The following is a 22233-nucleotide window of genomic DNA, read 5'->3' as shown; positions in this document are numbered from 1 at the left end:
TTAACATGTCTATTTTTGAAAGCATTCTTACTTTACAGCATTTTTTCACACCTGCCTAAAAGTTTTGCACAGTACTGTATATACACACACACACACACACACTATAAACTCCTGTCCCAGTAACTACAGCATGGTACGAGACAGCAAGGTGAATTCACACATGCCCTAAATTGTTGTAAAGTTTTATATTCAGTTACTCACACTCTTGTAAGTTTAAACTACACTTGCATGCAAAAGGGCAGAATTGTTCTGGATTGCAGCAATTGAAGGATGGGAGTAAGGGGATGTGACAGGAATTTCTTGTAAACTGGATGTCTTGTTCTGGTGAGAAAACTGAGCAAAGATCATTATGGCCACAAAAGCAAACCCCTCACGAAAATAAAAAGCTTGCAAAGATAGACTGCAAAATGTTTGATAAAGAATCATTAGCAATTTATTTTCATTACAAAATATGAGTAACTACAATACATATTTAAGAGTGCTTCATATAAAATGCTTATGCGCTCAATGTACACTGCAGAAATAAATAAAATAAACCCAAAAGGTGCACAATAAACTGTTATGGTTCTTTCCAAAGAATGGTAGAATGCAGTCAGTTCGGTCATTTTCTTGCAGCCTCCAGAATTTGTTATACAGTGAACATGTGATTCAGTGTGATTTTGTTTACCTTTGTAAAAAAATGGAACACAAATTAAAAAACAGTTAAAACGGCAACTTGACAAAGAGCACAACTTGAAGGTGTCAAAGGATGTGTACAGTATTTTTAACAAAAGGCGCCTTTAAATTTCACTTCTGTTTCTCAGATATGAACTTACGTTTTATCCACTTGTATCCTCATACACTTGATTTGATCTGTACATTTACTTTAAACAAGTAACTGAAATATTTATAAAAAGAAATCTGAAGCACATGAAATCTAACAAAAAAAGATATTGACATAGTAAAAAAAATTACACTAATTTACCTTATAAATGCTACCCCAGGAGAGATATAACCATCACTACCCCCATGAACTGGGTAAACAGGATAACAGGTGTGAAGAAAGACCACACAGGCCACAGAGCAATGTTAAAACTGAAAAGAAAAGACACTTTCATTTAATGTCAGATACACACTTAAATCAGTAAATGAAGAGCTCAATTGCAAAAGGGCTTACATCCATACTGACTACTTTGGAGAAAAAGACTAAAGTGTATTTCGGGTACACGCGATTAAACAATTTAGATACATTTTATATTTTGGATGGGTAACAGGTATATCAATTTTAAAATAGTGCTTCCATAAATTTTTGTTCCCCCCTTTTAATAAATAATGTAATATTGGAAATGTGGACGTAAGGTCTTTTGCAATTGAACGCAGCAAATGTGCACATGCAATACACAACCTAACAGTCATTCCCTGTCTTAAAGTAAAGATACCAACCAAATAAATGTAATGGCATAAAATAACTGGTGTCAATTGTATAAAACACTTTGAGCATCCTGGGTGTTGTTGGGGAAGGTGAGAAGGGTGCAGGAGTCTTGACGATTTATTAATTAACTAAAATGGCTTTAGAAAATTGGTTGATATGCTATAGCAAATGTAACACCCATTAAAAGAAACAAAAGTATCACCTGTAAACTCCTCCCTTCCCAATCCACTATTACTTAAAAAAAGAGATGCGATACTACAGGTGCAGTAACAGAGGCCTAACCCAGCCTATTCTACAATATTGCAATTTCTACAACTATTCACAAACGAGTGCAACCTACATGTTTCATGCCAATGTTAGCTGTTATTATAGTTTAAGATTAATAGGCAAGTAAAAGAATCATGAATAGCAACACCTTTTAACACCACCTTCTCTACCCACCTAAAAGTATTACATAAAAGAGAGTCATTCCAGTACCGCTCACATTGCACACATGTACAACTGGGCCGTTCCTGAATCCTGAATGTCCATTGGTCAATGTGTTGATGATGGCACTGTTCATGAACATAGGTCCTTTTGCAGGTAAACATTTCTGGATGCAGGTCTTTTTGCAAATAAACTATAACTTCAATAGGATTTTATAACAGGATGTAGGCCCTTATGCAACAAATCAAGTAGCTTACAAAACACCTGTATAAACCCTGCAAGGTGGTGGTGTAAACTCATTTTGGTTTAAAAAAATAAAAATAAAAAAAAGGAGCTATAAGCCCTTTTGCAATTCAGCTCTTCAAATATTGCTTATTGGTGAAATTCTGATTTAAAACATTTATTAAAAGTTGCCCACTAAGAATTGTGCATCATAAATGCACCATGAAAACAGCAATGTTGAAATTTGGCTGGTGTTTATTTTTGATTCCTGGCTTCTACATGAAGTCGGATCTGAGGGAGAGGGACAACAAGACATTTCTAATCCATTGCAAAGTTAATGTACCTTGACTCCACCACAGAATAGTTAACAGCCTAGCTATTCGGACGGTTACATTTTAAATAACCTCAATATTAAAATGAAAGACAAACGATCGGAAAGTTTTATTCATGCGCATCATATCAAACATCTGCACAGCCAAAACACCATATTTAAATGAACAATTAAACATAAAAGGGTTTATTTTCTAATTTAACACATTTAAGCGCTGTTAAATGTGATGCAGGTATAATACATGAAAAAGTAGCATTTTGTTGACAATAATAGCTGTATTTTGTGGTCACATTCTATTTTTATTATTTGTTAATTTAGCAGACGCCTTTATCCAAGGCGACTTACAGAGTCTAGGGTGTGTGAACTATGCATCAGCTGCAGAGTCACTTACAATTACGTCTCACCCGAAAGACGGAGCACAAGGAGGGGAAGTGACTTGCTCAGGGTCACACAATGAGTCAGTGGCTGAGGTGGGATTTGAACCGGGGACCTCCTGGCTCCACAAAAACCTGGCACCAACAGAAACTAAATATAGTTTGCCAGGGGTATCTAAAAAGGAACATGTAGTAATTTTGATGTAAAACAGGCGAGTCCCAAAATCACAAAAAGCCAAGAAGGGGTTAATGTAAATAACATGTATGTACCCAATGAGCTGTTGATGTAAAGCTTAGACTGTTGCGTTTTCATGTGCATCTATCTATCTATCTATCTATATATTCCACTTAAAATCTAAATTATAAGTATTGTCCACTAAAGACAGCAATCTCATTATATAAATTTTCCTCACAAATACCACCTTCAAGCAGAATCGACTGTAAAAAATGTCGTTACATATGAATTTGAAACTGCTAAATTATTAAATTGACAAAACTATAGATAGATAGATGATCCACTTACATATAGACAGATAAGACTGGCAAAGCATTTTCACTAGTGCAGTTTGAAGCATGTTCTAATAAATTAAACAAAATAATAATATTTTTCCAAATTACCTTTTTTTATGTTTTTGCACACACTGAAGTAGAAGCATTTAAGCCCATGTATGTCTGACCTTGCCCCCTCCACCACTCCGGATATCTGAATCTTACCTGCCTGACGCTACAATAAATGCTGCAGTTGTGATGGGTGCTATTGCTGGGTATTCTTTGTCATAATCCCCAATTCCACAGAACCACTCCAGGTAGACTATGCAGAAGGCGGCCAAAGCTAAGCTTACCAACAGGAACAAGCTTCCAATGTTAAACCACCAACTGTGCAGGGAAAAAAAAAAAAAAAAAAAAAGTATTTATGCATATTTATTTAAAATAAGAATTACCACGTATACTTTAATAAACATGTTACTGCATTCAATCTTTTTTTTTTTTTTTAGCTTAAATGTTTATTTTCTTCACTCCAAAATGTACAAATGCGCTGGTACTTTTAGACAAAAAAAAAACCAAAAAAAAAAAACAGGCATAACACTATCAATTAGAAAGTCAGAAGAGTATTGATTTCACTTAATATTACTTCAAAGTGTTACAGTGGGTGGCATGGAAAATGTACCCAGTACCCCTGTAGGTGCTGTAACTGCTACCACAGTGCACTGCGGGTTACTGGTCATTTACCGTGGAAACTTTTTTTTAAAACATGCGTCAACTACATTTTGTGAAAAATCCCCCGAAGTTTTTTAGAACTTAAAAAAATACCCAAGCTGCACTTGGGAGACTACAAAACCATCAGTCCACTATTAAAGTCAGTCAATTCTGTCCAATGCGGAGGACCCGACTTGCAGCAAGGAGATAAAACCTTCATATATTGCAATACTTGTCAGAGATTCATCTTGCAAATGTTAATCAGTAATGTGCGGGAGAGCCCATTTATTACACAAATATGAAGTATAATTACACTTTATTATCCTCATCATGTATTGTAAGCAGTCATACTGAAATATCAGCAGTGTTTGAAAGCACATTCTTCAAGCTTAAAAGACAGACGTGTGGAAAAGTCCCAGGTAAAAGTCTGCTTCACTAACATCCATATTTTCAAGCCCAAGATCCCCAAAATAATTTTAAATGTACAGGTTATCAAACACGATTAAGCTAACCGATGTTGAAAAGTGACTGCTGGACAAATTGTCAGACAGCCATATCTGAGCGTAACAAGAATATTTTGTCTTTCAATGCAACTCTGAGGAAAGTTGGTACGAGATTTAAAATATTTTAGCCACCAGAACTATAATAAGGGCTTCTTACAATGGCTTAAAACCCTTTTGCTGGCTCATCTTTCAGCATGCTTTCTGAATCAGAAGAGACCTGAACGTTGCAGTTCTTATCTTACCGGCTGCAAAAACACCTGCATTTCCAGAAGATTACTAGTACCCAAGTCTTAACTGATGTTAGAAAGCTTTTGGACAATAATGTTTTGGAGGTTAGGCTTTTAAAATCTGCTCTCAGCAGTTGGATGGCCTCCAACCCATATTACTAATCCATCTTCACTATATCATCCAATCTGCTTGGAGAATTGCCCACATCACTTTTTACCCATAGTTGGGGAAAAAAAGAGCTTTAGAGAACCAACAGTTGCTCAGATTTCCAATCATTTTCCAATTTGGCTGTGAAACACTCAAAGAGGTTACGGTAGTAAGACTTGACACAGGGTTTGTTTGGGCTTTTTTTCCCCCTGTCCTTCAAAAATAGGAAAAGTGCAAGATCAGCAGTTAAAATAGAATCAAAACACTTAAGTTTTAAAACCTGGCCCAATAATTAGCAAAAAATAATTAAAAAGAAGCATCCTAACTGTAGTTTATTCAGGTAACAAAGTAACCTTCTGTAAATGAAAGCAATTAAATGCAAATTGTTCATTTAAAAGCAAAACTGCATCCACCTTGGACCATTTTTAGATGTTCTTAAATCTTTTTAAATATGTATGTTCAAACAGATGAGGTCCATTTAAAAATCAACGTTCTATAGTACATGTAAACAGAGTAGAAACATACAATTTTCAACAAGGTGAACAACCCAACTTCTATATAGAAAATAAAAATAGCACAGCTACAAAAGTCTCATGCATAAGTTCTTAATCTCAAAAGGCTGATGCTGTTGTGTTTTGGCTTCTGCTTGTTTGTTGTGTGGTTAAAAGAAGGCCATGTGGAAATGCTTTACCACCACCTTTATAAAGCAGCTGGCTCCTGGTTGGTCATTGTAACAAAACAATTACCTTTTAATCTGATCATCTTCTTTAATGACAGTAAAGAAATCAATGTAGTACGTCAGCCCAATGGAAGCCAAAATCCAGAACACAGAATGCAAATTAACTCTTGGCAGTGGCTTTTCCTTCTCTTTATCTTCTGAAGCTGAAAAAAATGAAGGTTTATAGTATCAGTATGCAGACAAAGGTTTTATAATCTTCATTTAGAAAAAGGTGTAAAGTTCCCTCTTTTATACTAAAGACAAAAGAATCATGTGAAGTATTATAAAACTATTATTGTACATAGACATCATCATCATCATCATCATCACAGCCTTGTGAAAGCTGGCATACAGACATGACCTAATTTTGGTGAACCGATTTCTTTGAAAATAATTGGAACCTAAATTAGTAATTGTCAAATTATCAGATTTGGAGCACAAACTTTGACAAGCTGAAAACCGTGAATATTCCATGACCTGGAAGTCAGGTTTATGTCACCTACTTTACCTGTGTAACCAGGGCCGGCTTTACACTGTGCAGGGCCCTAAGCAGTGATGACAATGTGCAGGGTCCAGAACATGAAATGAATGCTACAGTAGCAACCACATCTTAAAGTTAGTATACAGATGCATCATGTAATCATATGCACCTACGTATACCAACGTTAAGATATGGTAAATAATATTAATGATATTAGAATGTTAATGAATACTTGTTTCAGTTTGTTTGTTAGACTTTATCATTTTATATAATTCACAACTTCAAAGCACTCAGAATTCCAGTCTACTTCAAACATATGACGTATTCACTTTTTCTAAAATGACCATGCCCCAATAGGCCTATTGAAAAATAATGTAATGCCTGACTAGAAGTGGGTTCTGACAGATGGCAGCGAGAATAAAATCAGGCAAAAATAAATACTACTACGACTACTACTACTAATAATAATAATAATAATAATAATAATAATAATAATAATAATAATAATAATAATAATAATAATAATAATAAACCCCTCTTTGACATTGTGTGCAACGCCACTTTGCCCCCCACGTTCGTTTTTAGTGTTTTGTGTTTCAGCAAATATTTATTAAAATGTACCCCATATCTAATCATACCCTTATTTGTAATTTTTTGTAAACAAGAAATTCTGCTACATCTCATCTATGGCAAGACTCATAGCAGCCTGTAATAATATTATTGATTTTATTTTTTTGAAGAAAAATAATTTGTTAACAAACATGTACTTAAAAATAGGGTATTTTAGATGTGGGTAGATGTAGTTGAATTGTCATTATTATTATTATTATTATTATTATTATTATTATTATTAATCCATTCAGAAATAGTATTTTACTGGGTAAAGAAAATAAAATTAACAAAATGATGAACGGTATTAGAAACAATCGTGCTGTACATTTATATATAATCTCTTAACACCAAAATTGCTATATTAAGAAACCTAAGACGGTAGACTTGAGTAGCCCAAACCCTCAACATATTAACGAAACAATAGCTTGTGAATTCAGCTTTGTATTAACGGATTAGATTTACATTAGCTGCAACAACTGATTTGGTTTTAACCAGGGATTCAAAATGCAACCAAAACCGGAACGATTAATGGAAAAAATAAATAAATTAATACATTTTAAAAATTCATGGAACAGAAACAAAAAACAAAACAAAATTAATTTATTACGTTCTGGAACAAAAACGATATTCAAGATTTTGTTCATCTGTTAAATTGTTTTGTTTGTTTTCATTCCCTTTCACCATGTTCGCTCTATCTCTTTCCATTGTTTTCAACCATACACATCATTTGAAAAAAGTGCACTTCCCATGGTCTTACACCTCAGTGGTCAGCGACAAAGCATTATATCAACTGGAGCAGCCAGCGAATCAAATAGCACTATATTTGCCTTCAGTTCAGGCTTCCACCTTGCTGTTGGCTACATGCTGGATTCACGTCATGTGATCAGTCTTGTATTCGCTCAGAATAAACAGGTATTGTTATTAACTTATTATTAAGTTATGTACACAGAAAACAAGCTGCAAAAGTATGTGTGGCAAGTGAAGCGCTTTATAACTAGAGGTTTGCTAGTTATATTCCTGGATATTAAGAGCGAAGACCTTTTACTGTTGACTTATATAACGAATTTATTTAGTTGTATTCTCAATCATTTAACAATTCATGATTTAATTGTTCAGTGTTTCATTTTGATTGTTATATCCAAAAGAATTATGTAGAAAAGTTGCACGTGTGTACGTTACATTTGTTGTATCTTACTGTGAAATGTGCATACCGATAACAATGTTCCCCTTTGTGCTTAATAAAGTTCATACGTAATTGATTATTTGAAGAGAATTTTTTTTCTGCATATCCAGAGTAGCTATGCAATAAGAAATATGTAGGTTATGGTAAATATATAATGTTTTGAAGAGTTTGTCACAAAAATGTTTTTTTGGTATTACCATTTAAATACATGGCAGATTTTTTTTTTTTTTATTAAGTTAAAAACACCACAAAGTTGAAAGGTGGAACAGATGGGAGAAAAAAAATCAAGTGGGATATTTGATGAAGCCATGATCTCGATTAGCTGCACAGTTTATTTCAGACGAACATCGCAGTATGTTATTACGTTGAATGTAACGACGCTGAGGTTGCTGGGAAATTTTGCTGTTTTTAATCGTTTAAAAGAAATTTAATAAAATGTGTAAACTCGAACTGAGGCAAAAGAAAGCTACAACAGATAAGAAAAAAGCAGACTGCTGTCATCTTTTAAGGCTGCAACATAGGCACTGTTGTTTCTATAGACAGGAAGTGCGTGCATTTATTGATACAGACGAATAACTTCTTGCACCGTTTTCTCTGAGTATCAAGTTTACTGTATTTCATGCTTTTTTGTTTAATTCGAGAAAACAGACCTATGAACACCAATACAACAGCCTACTTGGCTAGAAGAAAATTGAACCAGTGTAGTGTTATAAAGTGGTACATCGTCACAATGTGGTACGTGTACCAAAACTTGACGCGTGTAATGTTAGAAAGTGCTACACTGTCACATTGAATGTGGTATGCTGTGAGATTTTGGTACAGGTGCAATCAATTGTGATGTGTTTTCCCCGTTGTCAAACAGAGGTACATTTACCATTAATATATATTTTTTTCAAAACATTAGTTTTGAAAAAATTAATATACATAATCTTTGTGCAAACAAACAGGAAACAGACAATCAATTTCTCTAAAAAGAAAAGACAATTCACAACGAAATGAGTCCACCGCAAAGTTGCAGAAGTAATGTGGATGAGTGTGAGTGGGTCATGCGAGTACAGTCGCCACCACTTACACCGTACAGGGTTATTTTGGGCAGCCATTTATCAGACAAATAATTGTTGCCCGTTCCCATTGATTTCAATAACAAAGGCATATTTTATACCGTGTTAAGCATGCTGTATATAAATCGCCAAAAAAAAGAACCAAAATTCTGCCAAGCATGTCTATAATTGTGGATGAAACCACTGATGCTTATTACCACAGTATGCTGTATTTCCTTGCCAAATTGCCAATTAAAAGAAAGAAATAAAATCACAAGTTACTGTACTGTTGGTTCATAGAAATGTTGACTATTCTAGTAATACTTTGCTGCACAGCTAATTTCAGTCAGGGCTAGTTGTTATTGAGGAACGAGAACATATTATAAAACTCAAATGATTGCTGTCCTGGATGCCCATTATTATTATTATTTGTTTATTTAGCAGACGCCTTTATCCAAGGCGACTTACAGAGACTAGGGTGTGTGAACTATGCATCAGCTGCAGAGTCACTTACAATTACGTCTCACCCGAAAGACAGAGCACAAGGAGGTTAAGTGACTTACTCAGGGTCACACAATGAGTCAGTGGTTGAGGTGGGATTTGAACCGGGGACCTCCTGGTTACAAGCCCTTTTCTTTAACCACTGGACCACACAGCTGCCCATAGTAGACCTAGATAACACTCAGGTGTCTGGGGAACTTTGGGTATTTGCAGTGGATCTCAGGACCTAGTAATGTTGATTTTTTTTTTTTTTTAAATGGCAAAATGTAAAAAACACAAAAACAGCTACTTTACGCAAAAAAAGGGTTCAGCTCATTAGACTTCAGATGATTAAATATCAGATTCAGTATATTAGGCTATATTAGTCTATGTTGCTTTCCCCTAAATCACATCTGCTTTGACCTTAAAACAGACCCAGTATTGTTAAGAACCTTGTAAATCAAGTAAGGCCTATTGGAAACAAACAAAAAACAAAGGCTAATGCAAATGACATGCTTTTTTTTTTTTTTAAAGCTTTATACAACAAATTCAATAGTACTGTCTAAATTGATGTTTTTGTTGTCGTGCATCCAAAGAATTGGCACTTACAGTACAAGTGGTAACAAACCCCACACTCATAAGAGGGATACTGCAAAGGCATGGATGAGGAACTGGGCTGGCTACATGGATCTCAAGGCTGATCATGATGTTTTCCCTACAGTGTAGCGCCTCATATGGAAACCCAATTTAGTAGTGCAATCGAGTGCCAATGGAAAACTGGCCAACATCTGCCTTGAAAACAATCGAGTCCTGTAGTGACAGAGACCTGCTTGTTCTGCTGAATTTGAAAGTGTGCGTTATTCATTCTCCGTCTGACCGCTTAAAAAAGGGTTATGTATATATTTTAAGGGTGCTAATAACTGCCCAAACCAGGATCATTTCAAATCACAGCATAACATACTGCAAGTATCCAGTATTTGACCAAGTTGAATTAATTATTATTGGTCATTTACAGTAGCACAGAGTGTGTTTGTTTTCTTAAGATGGTGAACAAGGATTGATTCTCAGGTAACTACCTGTAAAGAAGAATGACATACAGTAACTTCCTTGCATTCCCTTAGGCACTGAACAGGTCAAACATAATCCCTCATGGGTTAAAGATGCAATCTGAAAGATACTAAATTGTTTGCTAGCCTGCAAGTAATGTGTTACCAGCTTTGCAGAAAATAATCTTTTTTAAAATTTTTATTTACAACCAATGAAATACAAATGTTCAACACTTGGCTTCTTGGAAATACAGTACAGCATGTAGTCTACTTGCCATTTCCCATTACTGTACAGAAAAATGACAGTGGGCATCAACAACTCAAGAAAACAACACATTAAAAGGAAAAAGAAGAAAACTAAAATATGATAATTCAATGCAAGCTCAGGGCTTGAATTTCAGTGTTGGACTGCAGGACTCGCGCATTTTCCAAGTTGCTCCCCCATATCTGCAACTTTCAGTGTGGGAAAATCCCGCAGAGATATTTTAAGATACTAAACTACTGTATTTCACCCAATTTAGAACACCTGAAACACTACAACAATCTCTAAGGAAGTGGGTGTCAGTGACGAAAGCACTATGAGCCACATTCTGAGTAGTTCTTGTTCTCGTGATTCTTGGCCGTTATCTTTAAGGATTATGGAAACTCAGTACACTGCAGTAAGTAAACAGTTTTGGAGAATAAAAAACACGACATTAAGTCTATCTAGGTGTTGTTTTGCAAGCGGTGACTTTCGCTTTAACTCTTAAAACTTAGCCCCATTCATTTTGGGGTGCAAGCGTACCGAAGGTTACGCATATATTACTCAGGCACCGTAAAAACCACCTACCTGGCTTGTTTAAAAGTACAGATTAAGGGTTTATCAAAGACGTATTCAGTGTGCGTATGCGGTACTCCTAGCATTCTCCTGTACATTGTATATGTAGCAGCTAGACTGAAATGGGCAGTATCGTTGGAAAGCTTACAAACTCAGCTCCCCTCCCCCCATATATTCTCATCTCTACCAGTGTAAAGCGTTTTAAAAAAAAAGAAATGGAGCGCTGGTTAAAAAGAAAAGCACATTTTTCTTCTGCTGCAGCACAAACTTCACGTCAGGCAATGGCAAAAGCAATGGAGAGTGCTCTGTCTCACAGTGATGAACATCTGTAGGTCTCCTGAAAGCAGCTTATTTTAAAGCAACAGCAGTGTGAATGATGATGCAGTAAAATTATATATAGTTTTTTTTATATGCAAAAGTGCCTTTTTTTTGCCATTCCCCCCTAAAATTTGGGAATCCCCCCCACTGGCTGCAGCATAGGGGGGAAATCGCCTCAGCACACAAAAATGAAATTCAAGCCCTGAAGCTAGGGTAATGCCATCTTCTCAAGCCCTAAAAATTTTTTTATTTTTTTTTTTATCGAGTTTTGCACTCTGGTGGGTAACCCCCAGTTTACACCCTTTTCAACATTATCAGTATCAACGTTGTAAAAATATTTCTACCCTAACCATCCCAAAGGTTTGCCTAGTTTGGTACAATTTAATTTGCCCATCAACTGCCTTGGACATGTAAACACTCTTTAATTGTTTTAAATTATACATCAGAGATAATGTACTTTAAAGACTTCTTGTCACTGACACTTCAAATTAGTACAGTATGCCTCGCAACGGATTAATTAATGATGGTGCTATCTCCTCTTACTCTTATCCCAATTGTGTGTGTTTTTATTGTGTGTGTGTGTGTGTGTGTGTATTTATATATATTAATTAATGTGTCTGTGTTGACTGCATCTGCTGCCGAGTCACTGACTGAACTGATCTATTCGTGTACTTATTGTCAAGGCCCTGAGTATTACTCACTCATTCAAAAGGACCCTACATATTATGCACTTAAAATTTAAGGGGCCTATATCGCACACTATGCAAATCCCAGCATTTCCTGTTGGTTTAACAGTCTGGTACACATACTTTTGAAATGTTAAAGTAGGTAATCGCAAAGAAATGATGCGAATACTTGTGTTTTGCTTTAAACTACAGTATAACCAGGAAGCTATTTAACTTTTCAGAACTGATTATCAACATATTTTCTTCATATCTGACAGTAAACACCAGATACTTACAGTTTTCTGTGATCGTATCAACTGGATTTCCATGTAAGAGTAACTCAGCGTCTTGTTTAAACCGGTTTCGTAGAGACTGAAACTCACGGTCTTGCATAAAAACAGCCATCTTTTTTTGTGTACAATGTCGCATCTGCCTTCCTATCGCACTGTCAATCAAGTTATAGGGGCGAGACTTACCGCACATTGACAAATTTCATTGGATAGCCCAAATTAAAGGGCGAGAAGGCAAAAGAAAAGATCTATATTCTTCCGGTATCAAACAGCTTCAGACAATTGTATGGGAATAATAATATACTGTATGTACCTGTATGTGTATTCTTCCATTTCGCTCCAATATCATTTTAACAAATTGCTTCTATTATAATAGGGGTTGTTTCCAAAGCTCGGTAGTTTGCAGTGCATAAATTTGCATGTCGTGAACCGAGGATGCCGTGCTGAACAGTTGATGAAATACCTTAAAGTTTGTCATGAATTTTCAGATCTCGGGAAACAGATTCATACAGTATTCCACTACAAGGTTATTGGTATCACTTTAAAATAAATAAATAAATAAATTAAATAAACAGAGAGGGGACAAATTGTGCAAAGCCGTCATCTCTACATAGTCCTGGATGTGGGGGTCTAAGATATCGTTATAATATATAGTTATAATATATAATGTTTATGTAACCATCGCCGTTATCATCTTACGTAATGCATTCTTCTTCTAATGAATACATTGTTTTCTGGCCCAATTTTGGTGAGATAGAACTCTCAAACATGTCGAACCTCCTTGTACAGCTGCAGCAAACTGTAACTATTAACCTGCCCTCTTGCAACACTGGCCGGACTGGATGCAAGAAATTCATCAGTGATAAATACCACACAGAACAGGTGGTATTTGTTGCAGCCACTGGGGACAGGCTATTGATTCCAATCTAGTGTCTAGCTGTACTTACATAGCAGAGGTGCAAATCGTTTTGGAAATTAGTGCTGAACTGTTTTGAAAGTTTAGCACCAGAGAGCCTACTGTGCTAAATTATTAAACCCTGTTCTAATCAAGCCCCCCCCCCCCCCCCTCGCCCTGCTCTGCAATTAATATTTAGTGTTTTGGGAATGAGTGTGAGTAGGTCATGTGAGGTCAACTAAGAAATATATATATATATATATATATATATATATATATATATATATATATATATATATATTGTGGTAGGGCAGAGGCTTGCCTGTAAATAAAGTGCTGGGTTATGTGTTGGTGGTGGGTGGCAAGGATGGGGTTAATTTCTATCACAGCCAAATTAATGTGAAAATGTGGGTTTTGTGGCTCTGTTTGCATAGCCACAGGTATAGTTGGTTAATGAATTACCTGTTTAATTCTTTTAGTAATTTAATTAGTGTCTCCTGTCTGTAATTAGCAGGCAGGTATTTAAACAGTATTGACATTTTTGTACAGGGCAGTCTGTGTGAAGCCAAGGTCTGTGTGTGAAGACCAAAGTCCTGTGTGGAAAAATTAAAAACAGGTACTGTGTAACCCTTAAGACACATGTTTTGACTGGGAAATGGCTTAGCCGTCCAGTGTGCTAGTTAGAACAAAAAGAAAGTGTAATTTAGCACTCCACGTGGACCTTAGGTTTTTGTTTTGTTTTCCTTTTATTTCTGTAAATAATAAAAGTGCACAAAATGCTTAAAAAGTACCGTTGTGTGTCTGTATCTGCTAATTATAAATGTATTTATTTACTGACAGATGCCCTTATCCAGGGCGACTTACAATTGTTCCAAAATATCACAGTACAAAGTATCACATTACAGAATATCACATTACAGATAAGAGCAGTTATAAAATCCAGTAAAATCAGTAGAAAATAAGATCAAATTCAAATAAGAGCAAAATAAAGAATACAGCAAGTAAGTAAATTTAGGAGTGAGTTTGACTAAGAGCAGTTAACTTAAAATATAAGAGCAGTTAAGGTAAAAAATATATGCTTATACAAGTAAAGTCCATTAAGAGCATATAGTAAGTACGATAAATGTACAATTTCAAATAACAGCAATTATAAAAAGGGTGAATATGGATACCTGTAAGAATAAAATCAAGTACAGGAATTAAGAGCAGTGGTAGAATATGGCGGGGTATGGAGCAGTTCAATATAGGCCGGAAGGTGGTCAGGGACTGAACAGTCCTGATATCCATGAACTGTCGGCGTACAGTCTATAAAACAATAAATAAAATAATAAATTATAATTATTTTTGTACTCATACAGTTCTTGATTTGTTACAAATTAATATATATATATATATATATATATATATATATATATATATATATATATATATATATATATATATATATATATATATAATATATAATATCCCAAGCACTCCACAAATCTGGCCTGTATGGTAGGGTGGCAAGAAGGAAGCCATTACTCAAGAAAGCCCACCTTGAATACCATTTGAAGTATGCAAAAAAAACACTCAGGAGATTCTGTACTCATGTGGCAAAAAGTTTTGCGGTCTGACGAAACTAAAATGGAACTTTTTGGCCTAAATGCAAAGCGTTATGTTTGGCACAAACCCAAAGAACACCATCCCTACTGTGAAGCATGGTGGTGGCAGCATCAGGCTATTGTGGTGATGAAGTCCTGCATTGTTGACGACCTCATAATCAAAAGGAATAGAAAACAACAACAAAAAAAAAACTTATATGGTAAAAATAGCAACAAAAAAAAAAGCCAAAGACAATATTTACCCACTAGATGCTTTCAAAACAAGCCAAATTTGCCGGGAAAACCGCTAGTCTGGCAGCCCTGGTTGTAGGGAAAGGCAGCTGCTAATCCCTAACCAGCTGGTGGGCGTGTCCCGGCGGAGCATCTCACGATAAAAGGGAACAGCTAACACATTATTATTATTATTATTATTATTATTATTATTATTATTATTATTATTATTATTAATTTCTTATCAGACGTTCTTACCCAGGGCGACTTACAGTTGTATACAAAAAATACATATCAAGAATTACAGTACAATTAAGAGCAAGATACAAAATACAATGACTTCAGTCCTAATAAGAACAAATACAAAACACAGAACGATTTCATATCGGGGCAGTTCAAGAGCAGATAACTGTTGATAGTACATCAGGGTTAGATACGAGTACAAGTGAAATACAAAATACTACAGATTGGGTTAAGTGCAGGATTAAATACAGTAAAAGAGGGAGCAGATAAGTGCAAGTTAAAGTGCATTAAAGGCAGAGTGCTATATTGTCCAGAAGGGAAGACTTGAGTTTTACAGGTGTTGTCTGAAGAGGTCTGTCTTGAGGAGGCTTCGGAAGGTGGTCAGAGACTGGGCAGTCCTGACATCCATAGGAATGTCGTTCCACCACTGCAGGGCGAAAGAGGAGGTACAGCCAGTCTTCTAGTGCAGGCAGAGTGGAGAGGTCGGTGGGGGTGTAGGGAGAGACAAGAGTCTGGAGGTAGTTGGGTGCAGTCTGGTAAAGGCATCGGTAGGCAAATACAAGAGTCTTGAACTGGATGCTAGTGGTGATCGGGAGCCAATGGAGTGAGTGAGCAGTGGAGTAGTGTGGGAGAAGCGAGGCAGGGAGAACATCAGGCGAGCAGCGGAGTTCTAGATGTGCTGGAGCGGACGGGTGGCGGACACAGGGAGGCCGGCCAGGAGGGAGTTGTAGTAGTCTAGGCGGGAGAGTACTAGGGCCTGGACGAAGAGTTGCATGGAGTAGCTGATGAGGAAGGGTCGGATTCTTTGTATGGCAGGTGTGTGCTAGAGTGGAGATGTGCTGGGTGTAGGAGAGGCAGGGGTCCAGGGTTACTCTAAAGTTCTTGGCAGAGGAGGAGGGTGAGAGCATGGTAGATTCCAGAGGAATGGAGATAGAGAGATCAGAGGAGGGAGAAAATGAGGAGGGGAAGAAAAGGTGGTCAGATTTAGAGAGGTTAAGTTTGAGGTGATGCAAGTGCATCCAGGAGGAGATAGCAGACAGACAGGTAGAGATACGGGAGGAGATGGTGGGGTCAGAGGGGGAGAAGGAGAGGAAGATCTGAGCATTATCAGCATAGAAATGGTATGAGAAACCATAAGATGCGATGAGGGGGCCCAGGGAGTGGGTGTAAAGAGAGAACAGGAGAGGACCCAAGACTGATCCTTGGGGGACTCCTGTTGAGAGGGTGAGGTGTGGAGGTTGAGCCGCGCCAGGTTACCTGGTAGGTGTGGTCGGAGAGGTAGGAGGAAAACCAGGCCAGAGCAGTGCCGGAGATTCCCAGGTCAGTGAGAGAGGATAGGAGAATAGAGTGATTGACAGTGTCAAAGGCAGCAGAGAGATCGAGGAGAATTAGGACAGAGGAGAGAGAGGCAGCTCGGGCAGAGTTTAGCGAGTTAGTGACAGAGAGGAGAGCAGTTTCAGTGGAGTGAGCAGAGCAGAAACCAGATTGGAGAGGATCGAGCAGAGAGTGGTTAGACAGGAAAGCAGAGAGCTGGCAGTGTACTGCCTGCTCGAGGGTTTTAGAGAGGAAGGGTAAAAGGGAGACAGGACGGTAGTTCTGGAGGGAGGTGGGGTTGAGGGTAGGCTTTTTTCAAGTATTTTAGCCACATTCAGGCTACCAGCCAAGGTGCACTACTGCTCACGTTACTCTGGACAACAAACATAGTAAAGAAACTAAAAACCTCTGCCATCGTGTGCGGAACCGGGATTTAAGTTTTAATTATTATTTGAAGCATGGATTCATTTAGGGATTTTAATTCTCCCAAAGTATACGAGGTGTGTCAGTGGGACCTCCCTGTATTGCAGGCATATCATACTGTCGTGTTCACAAAAATACTGAGTTAATGTACTTGCATATGCCACTTAATTTACTTATATTTCAATATGATTCTTGATAGTTTATTTGAATAAACCTAATAAAATATAACTTTTTTTTCTGTAATACCCATCTTTCAGTACCTGCAGAAGTGGTATCTACTTACCTTATCTGAATTTCATGCATCAGAGGAGATAGCAAACAAGCAAAGATACTGTATTGAAATATAAAAGATGAATTGTGTTAGTGGAGAACTAAATGTTCTGAGTATAATAAAGTCCTTGGGGGATCCCTCCCAAAATCCATTCAATAACAGAAACAATGATGGGCTGGTAGGCCAAGGGTGAATGATATGGGCTTGTTCTTTGATTACTTAACACAAAGGTAAAGATATAACATTCCAATTTCTACTGGCTCTGTTTATCATGCTTCAACATGCCTGCCATGTCTGGACTAACCTTATGCATTTATCTGTCAGTGGATTAAAAAAAACAAACAAAAAAAAAAAACAGTAATACATCTCAATATATATGTAGAGTTGGGTTTAAATGAAATGAGCAAGGCTGTTCAGTGCAGATTCTCCAACAAGCTCAAAGCCAGGTAAAGATAAATATAGAGATTGATTCTAATAACTCAATATTGGAGCCATAGAACACAGAACCACTGTAAAGGACTGCAAACTACAAAGATAGCAGGGAAATATAAAAAATCAATTAAGATGGCATTAGAAGGTGATTCTTTTAAGGTCTGTGCTCAAAGGCAGGAATAAGTGAATCTGCGCTCTGAATGGTGTCTTGTGTGAGAGTTTTGGAAGTAATGTGGCTGCACATGTTAATAAAGACAGCACTAGACAAATGAATACAACATTGCTTGACCGTGACCGTGACCTTTACTCCTCAAAGTGTTCTGGTATCTTTCCAGTATTTATTATACTTCACGACCTTCTAACATTATGTTGCTTCTATTTTTAGACCGATGGGTGGCCGAATGAGAACTGAGATCAATGGGCTGAGAAAATGATATAATAAATGACATGTTAAGTAAAATATAGATAAATAATATGTTTTCTCCTGCAATAAGAGATTGTGGTTCATTGTGCAGGAATTACCCCCATGATTTTTAACCAGTAGATGATAAGTGTGAAATCTGTAGGGATTGGGTGAGATACAAACAGCCCCCCACCTATGGAAGTTTTAAGTTCAAACAAGTTAACTTAGGTAGAAGTCAGATTTTTTGACACAGTGGTTAAGATGTTTTCTTTGGGACTGCCAGGTTTTAAAACCCATCCTCCATATTTTACACCTTCATGATATTAATGGCAGGGTTCCCCCTAAATCCATAATTCAACAGGCCCTTTCTGCATTTTTTGTATCAAAGAAGGCTGCATTCCCATATTTCTATACCGCTTCTATAAAAACTATTGTAAACATTTGCTCAATGCCAGACAGTCATTAGGACCATGTGCAGCAAATCTTTTAGGAGGCTTAATTGTGTCATATTTTGTCAACCTGTAATCAGACAAAATAACATAACCCCAGTTAGACTGATATACATGTGTGGCAGGATAGCAGCAGAGGGAAGACTCAGAGACAGAAAGTGCAGTGAAACCAAAATATTTTAATTAACAAAACACAAATAAAAAGGCACGATGGCCAACCAAAAAGACAAACACAAAAACAGGCTTTAAACAAACACTACCCAGCAGAGGGAACCTACAGGAACTGCTGAATTTATCCTGAAATCATGTGAATCACGACAATTTAACACAGGTGGAGGCCACTTAACTTGGTGTGTGATTCTGAAGGTGATTGGTTATACCTGAGCTAATTTAGGATTGCTATTACAAGGGGGGTGGACACTTATCCAAACAAGCTATTTCAGTTTTTATTTTTAATTAATTTTCGACAAATTTCTAGAATATTTTTTTACTTGTAAGTTGTGGGGCAGGATGTGTAGATAAATGAAAAAAAAACTATTTTAATGCATTTTAATTCCAGGCTATAAGGCAACAAAAGGTGAGAATTTTGAAAGGGGTGTAGACTTTCTATATATATCCAGCGTTCAAGAGGGGGGGGGGCCTGAGCATTCAGCACCTATGAGGGAAGAGCCAGAGAATGAACTCCGATGGTGGTGCCTGGACTTTGGGTTGGGTGATCACTCAACGTCTCGCTACCCGGACCAAGCAATGGAGAGGGAGCCGCACCAGGTCCCAGCGCAAGAGGGAGAAGCTCTGCTGTCTCCAGTGAGAAAAGGTGAGGCCCCACTGTTTACAGCGCTGGAGGAGGTCTGTTTGCCGTTCCCACTCTAGCCTCCGGCACCAGGTGAAGACTGCCTGCTGTCCCTGTCTCCACCGCCATGTGAAGACTGCCTGCTGTCCCTGTCTCCACCGCCATGTGAAGACTGCCTGCTGTCCCTGTCTCCACCGCCATGTGAAGACAGCCTGCTGTCCCTGTCTCCACCGCCATGTGAAGACTGTCTGCTGTCCCTGTCTCCACCGCCATGTGAAGACTGTCTGCTGTCCCTGTCTCCACTGCCAGGTGAAGACTGTCTGCTGTCCCTGTCTCCAATGCCAGGTGAAGACTGCCTGCTGTCCCTGTCTCCAATGCCAGGTGAAGACTGTCTGCTGTCCCTGTCTCCACTGCCAGGTGAAGACTGTCTGCTGTCCCTGTCTCCACTGCCAGGTGAAGACAGCCTGCTGTCCCTGTCTCCACCGCCATGTGAAGACTGTCTGCTGTCCCTGTCTCCACTGCCAGGTGAAGACAGCCTGCTGTCCCTGTCTCCACTGCCAGGTGAAGACAGCCTGATGTCCCTGTCTCCGTCGCCACATGAAAACCACCTGCTGTGGCCGCCACTGTCGTCCGGGAAGGACGTCTTGATGGCCCTGCTGCCGTTGCTTGGGAAAGACAGTATACTGTTCCTGTAGCCGACGCCAGGGAAGACGTTTCGCTGTCCCAACCACTGATGCCAGGGGAAAACATCTTGTTGTTTCCACCACTGCTGACGCAAGGGAGAGATGTCTCGCTGTCCCAGCCGCCGATGGCAGGGAAGGACGTCATGTTGTGCGTCACCAGGAGAAGACGCCCTGCTGGTTGATTCTCCGACACCAGAGGGAGATGGACTGTTGTGGCCATCTCCGCCCCTAGAGGGAGATGGATTTTTATACCCGTCTCCCTCTCTAGAGGGAAATCATGGGCTGGTCTTGATTCCGGCTGAAGGAGACCGCCCGTGGTGTGAAACCAGATCGCCTGGGGATGCCGAAGATGGACCACCTGGGGATGCTGAAGGAGATGGACTATGGGACACATCTCCGCCATACGAGGGAGACAACTGTTGTTTCCAACCCCACCATCCAGAGGAGAGGAGATGGTACTGCCTCTACTCCACTACCAGAGGGAGACGGCTTGAAGTTCTTGCCTCCACCGCCAGAGGGAGCCTACTGCTTAGTCCTGCTTCCAGTGTTAGAGAGGGGCGACCAAGAAGAGCTGATGCCGTCTCGAGAATCGGAAGTGGTGGAGCATTCGCCATCCTGCCGGCCTGAGAAGGAGATCCTGCCATTACCACGAGAGTGGGAGAAGGAGCTGCAGTGTTCTCCAGAGCTGGAGTGGGAGGAAATGGTACCATGGCCCATAGTGCCAGAGTGGGAAACGTCAGTGCCAGGGGAAGAGGAGCTGGAGCTGCCTCTACCTCCACCCCTGCCGCCGCCACCAGAGGGAGACGGGCCGCTGTTCCTACCTCCGCCACCAGAGGGAGATGGGCCGCTGTTCCTGCCTCCGCCACCAGAGGGGGTACAACTGTTGCCGTCCCGAGAGCTAGGAGGAGAGGAGCAGGAGCTACCTCTACCTCCACCACCAGGGAGAGAAGAGCAGGAGCTGCCTCTCCCTTCAACCGAGGAAGGACCAGGACATGATGCTGGCGTTCCTCAGCAACCATTGTATAGGCTTTTGAGGAGAGCACTGTGGAAAACAGCCTAGCCGCTGCTTCCACGAAGAGGGCCAGCACCGCCGCAGCCACTGCCAGAGTGGCCAACCCCAGCACCACAACTGTTCCTGACTCCATCACCAGGGGGAGAAGTGGACCTCCAGCTGCCGCCTTCGCCTCCCGAGGGTCCGCTGCTGCCGTTGCCTCCCGAGGGTCCGCTGCTGCCGTTGCCTCCCGAGGGTCCGCTGCTGCCGTCGCCTTCCGAGGGTCCACTGCTGCCGTCGCCTTCCGAGGGTCTGTACCTGCCGTCGCTTCCCGAGGGACTGCTCCTGCCCTGTCATACACCGCCTAGGGCTGCCGAGCCTGCACCACCTGGGGCTGCACGTCCTGCACCACCTGGGGCTGCATGTCCTGCACCACCTGGGGATACACATCCTGCACTGCCCGGGAATGTCTGCGCGCCACCGCCCAGGGATGCCTGAGCGCCACCGCCCGGGGATGCCTGCCTTGCACCGTCCGGGGATGCTGGAGCCGCTCCGCTCAGGGATGCCACACCCACTCTGCTCAGGGATGCCATGCCAACTCTGCTCAGGAATGCCACGCCCACTCTGCTCAAGGATGCCATGCCCGCTCCGCTCTGGGATGCCATGCCTGCTCTGCTCAGGGGCGTCTGCTTTGCATCGCCTGGGGTTGCCTGCTGGTCTACATCGCCTGGGGTTGCCTGCTGTCCTGCTTTGCCTGGGGTTGCTGCCTGTCCTGCTTCGCCTAGGGTCGCCGGCTCTGCCTCACCTGGTGTCGCCGCCTCTGCTTTTCCTGGGGTCGCCAGCTCTGCCTCACCTGGTGTCGCCGGCTCTGCTTTGCCTGGAGTTGCCGGCTCTGCTTTGCCTGGGGTTGCTGGCTCTGCTTTGCCTGGGGTCGCCGGCTCTGCCTCACCTGGTGTAGCCGGCTCTGCCTCGCCTGGTGTCGCCGGCTCTGCTTTGCCTGGGGTTGCCGGCTCTGCTTTGCCTGGGGTCACCAGCT

General features: G+C 40.0%; 1 protein-coding gene across 1 annotated transcript; it reads right to left on the bottom strand.

The window, feature by feature from the left end:
• Positions 1-410: 410 nt before the first annotated feature.
• On the bottom strand, positions 411-12652 carry tmem128 (transmembrane protein 128). Its single transcript, XM_034013983.3, has 5 exons — positions 12496-12652; positions 5586-5721; positions 3479-3640; positions 965-1074; positions 411-667 (listed from the first exon to the last, which is right to left on the bottom strand). Exons 1-4 carry the CDS (start codon positions 12626-12628, stop codon positions 975-977), a joined length of 531 nt encoding a protein of 176 aa, XP_033869874.2. The 5' UTR covers positions 12629-12652; the 3' UTR covers positions 411-667; positions 965-974.
• Positions 12653-22233: the final 9581 nt, after the last annotated feature.

The sequence above is a fragment of the Acipenser ruthenus genome, chromosome 2 (assembly GCF_902713425.1).
Source record: "Acipenser ruthenus chromosome 2, fAciRut3.2 maternal haplotype, whole genome shotgun sequence".
In the NCBI taxonomy this organism is placed as follows: Eukaryota; Metazoa; Chordata; class Actinopteri; order Acipenseriformes; family Acipenseridae; genus Acipenser; species Acipenser ruthenus.
The sequence above is the reverse complement of the archived record's forward strand: the minus strand, read 5'-3'. Positions and strand labels throughout refer to the sequence as shown.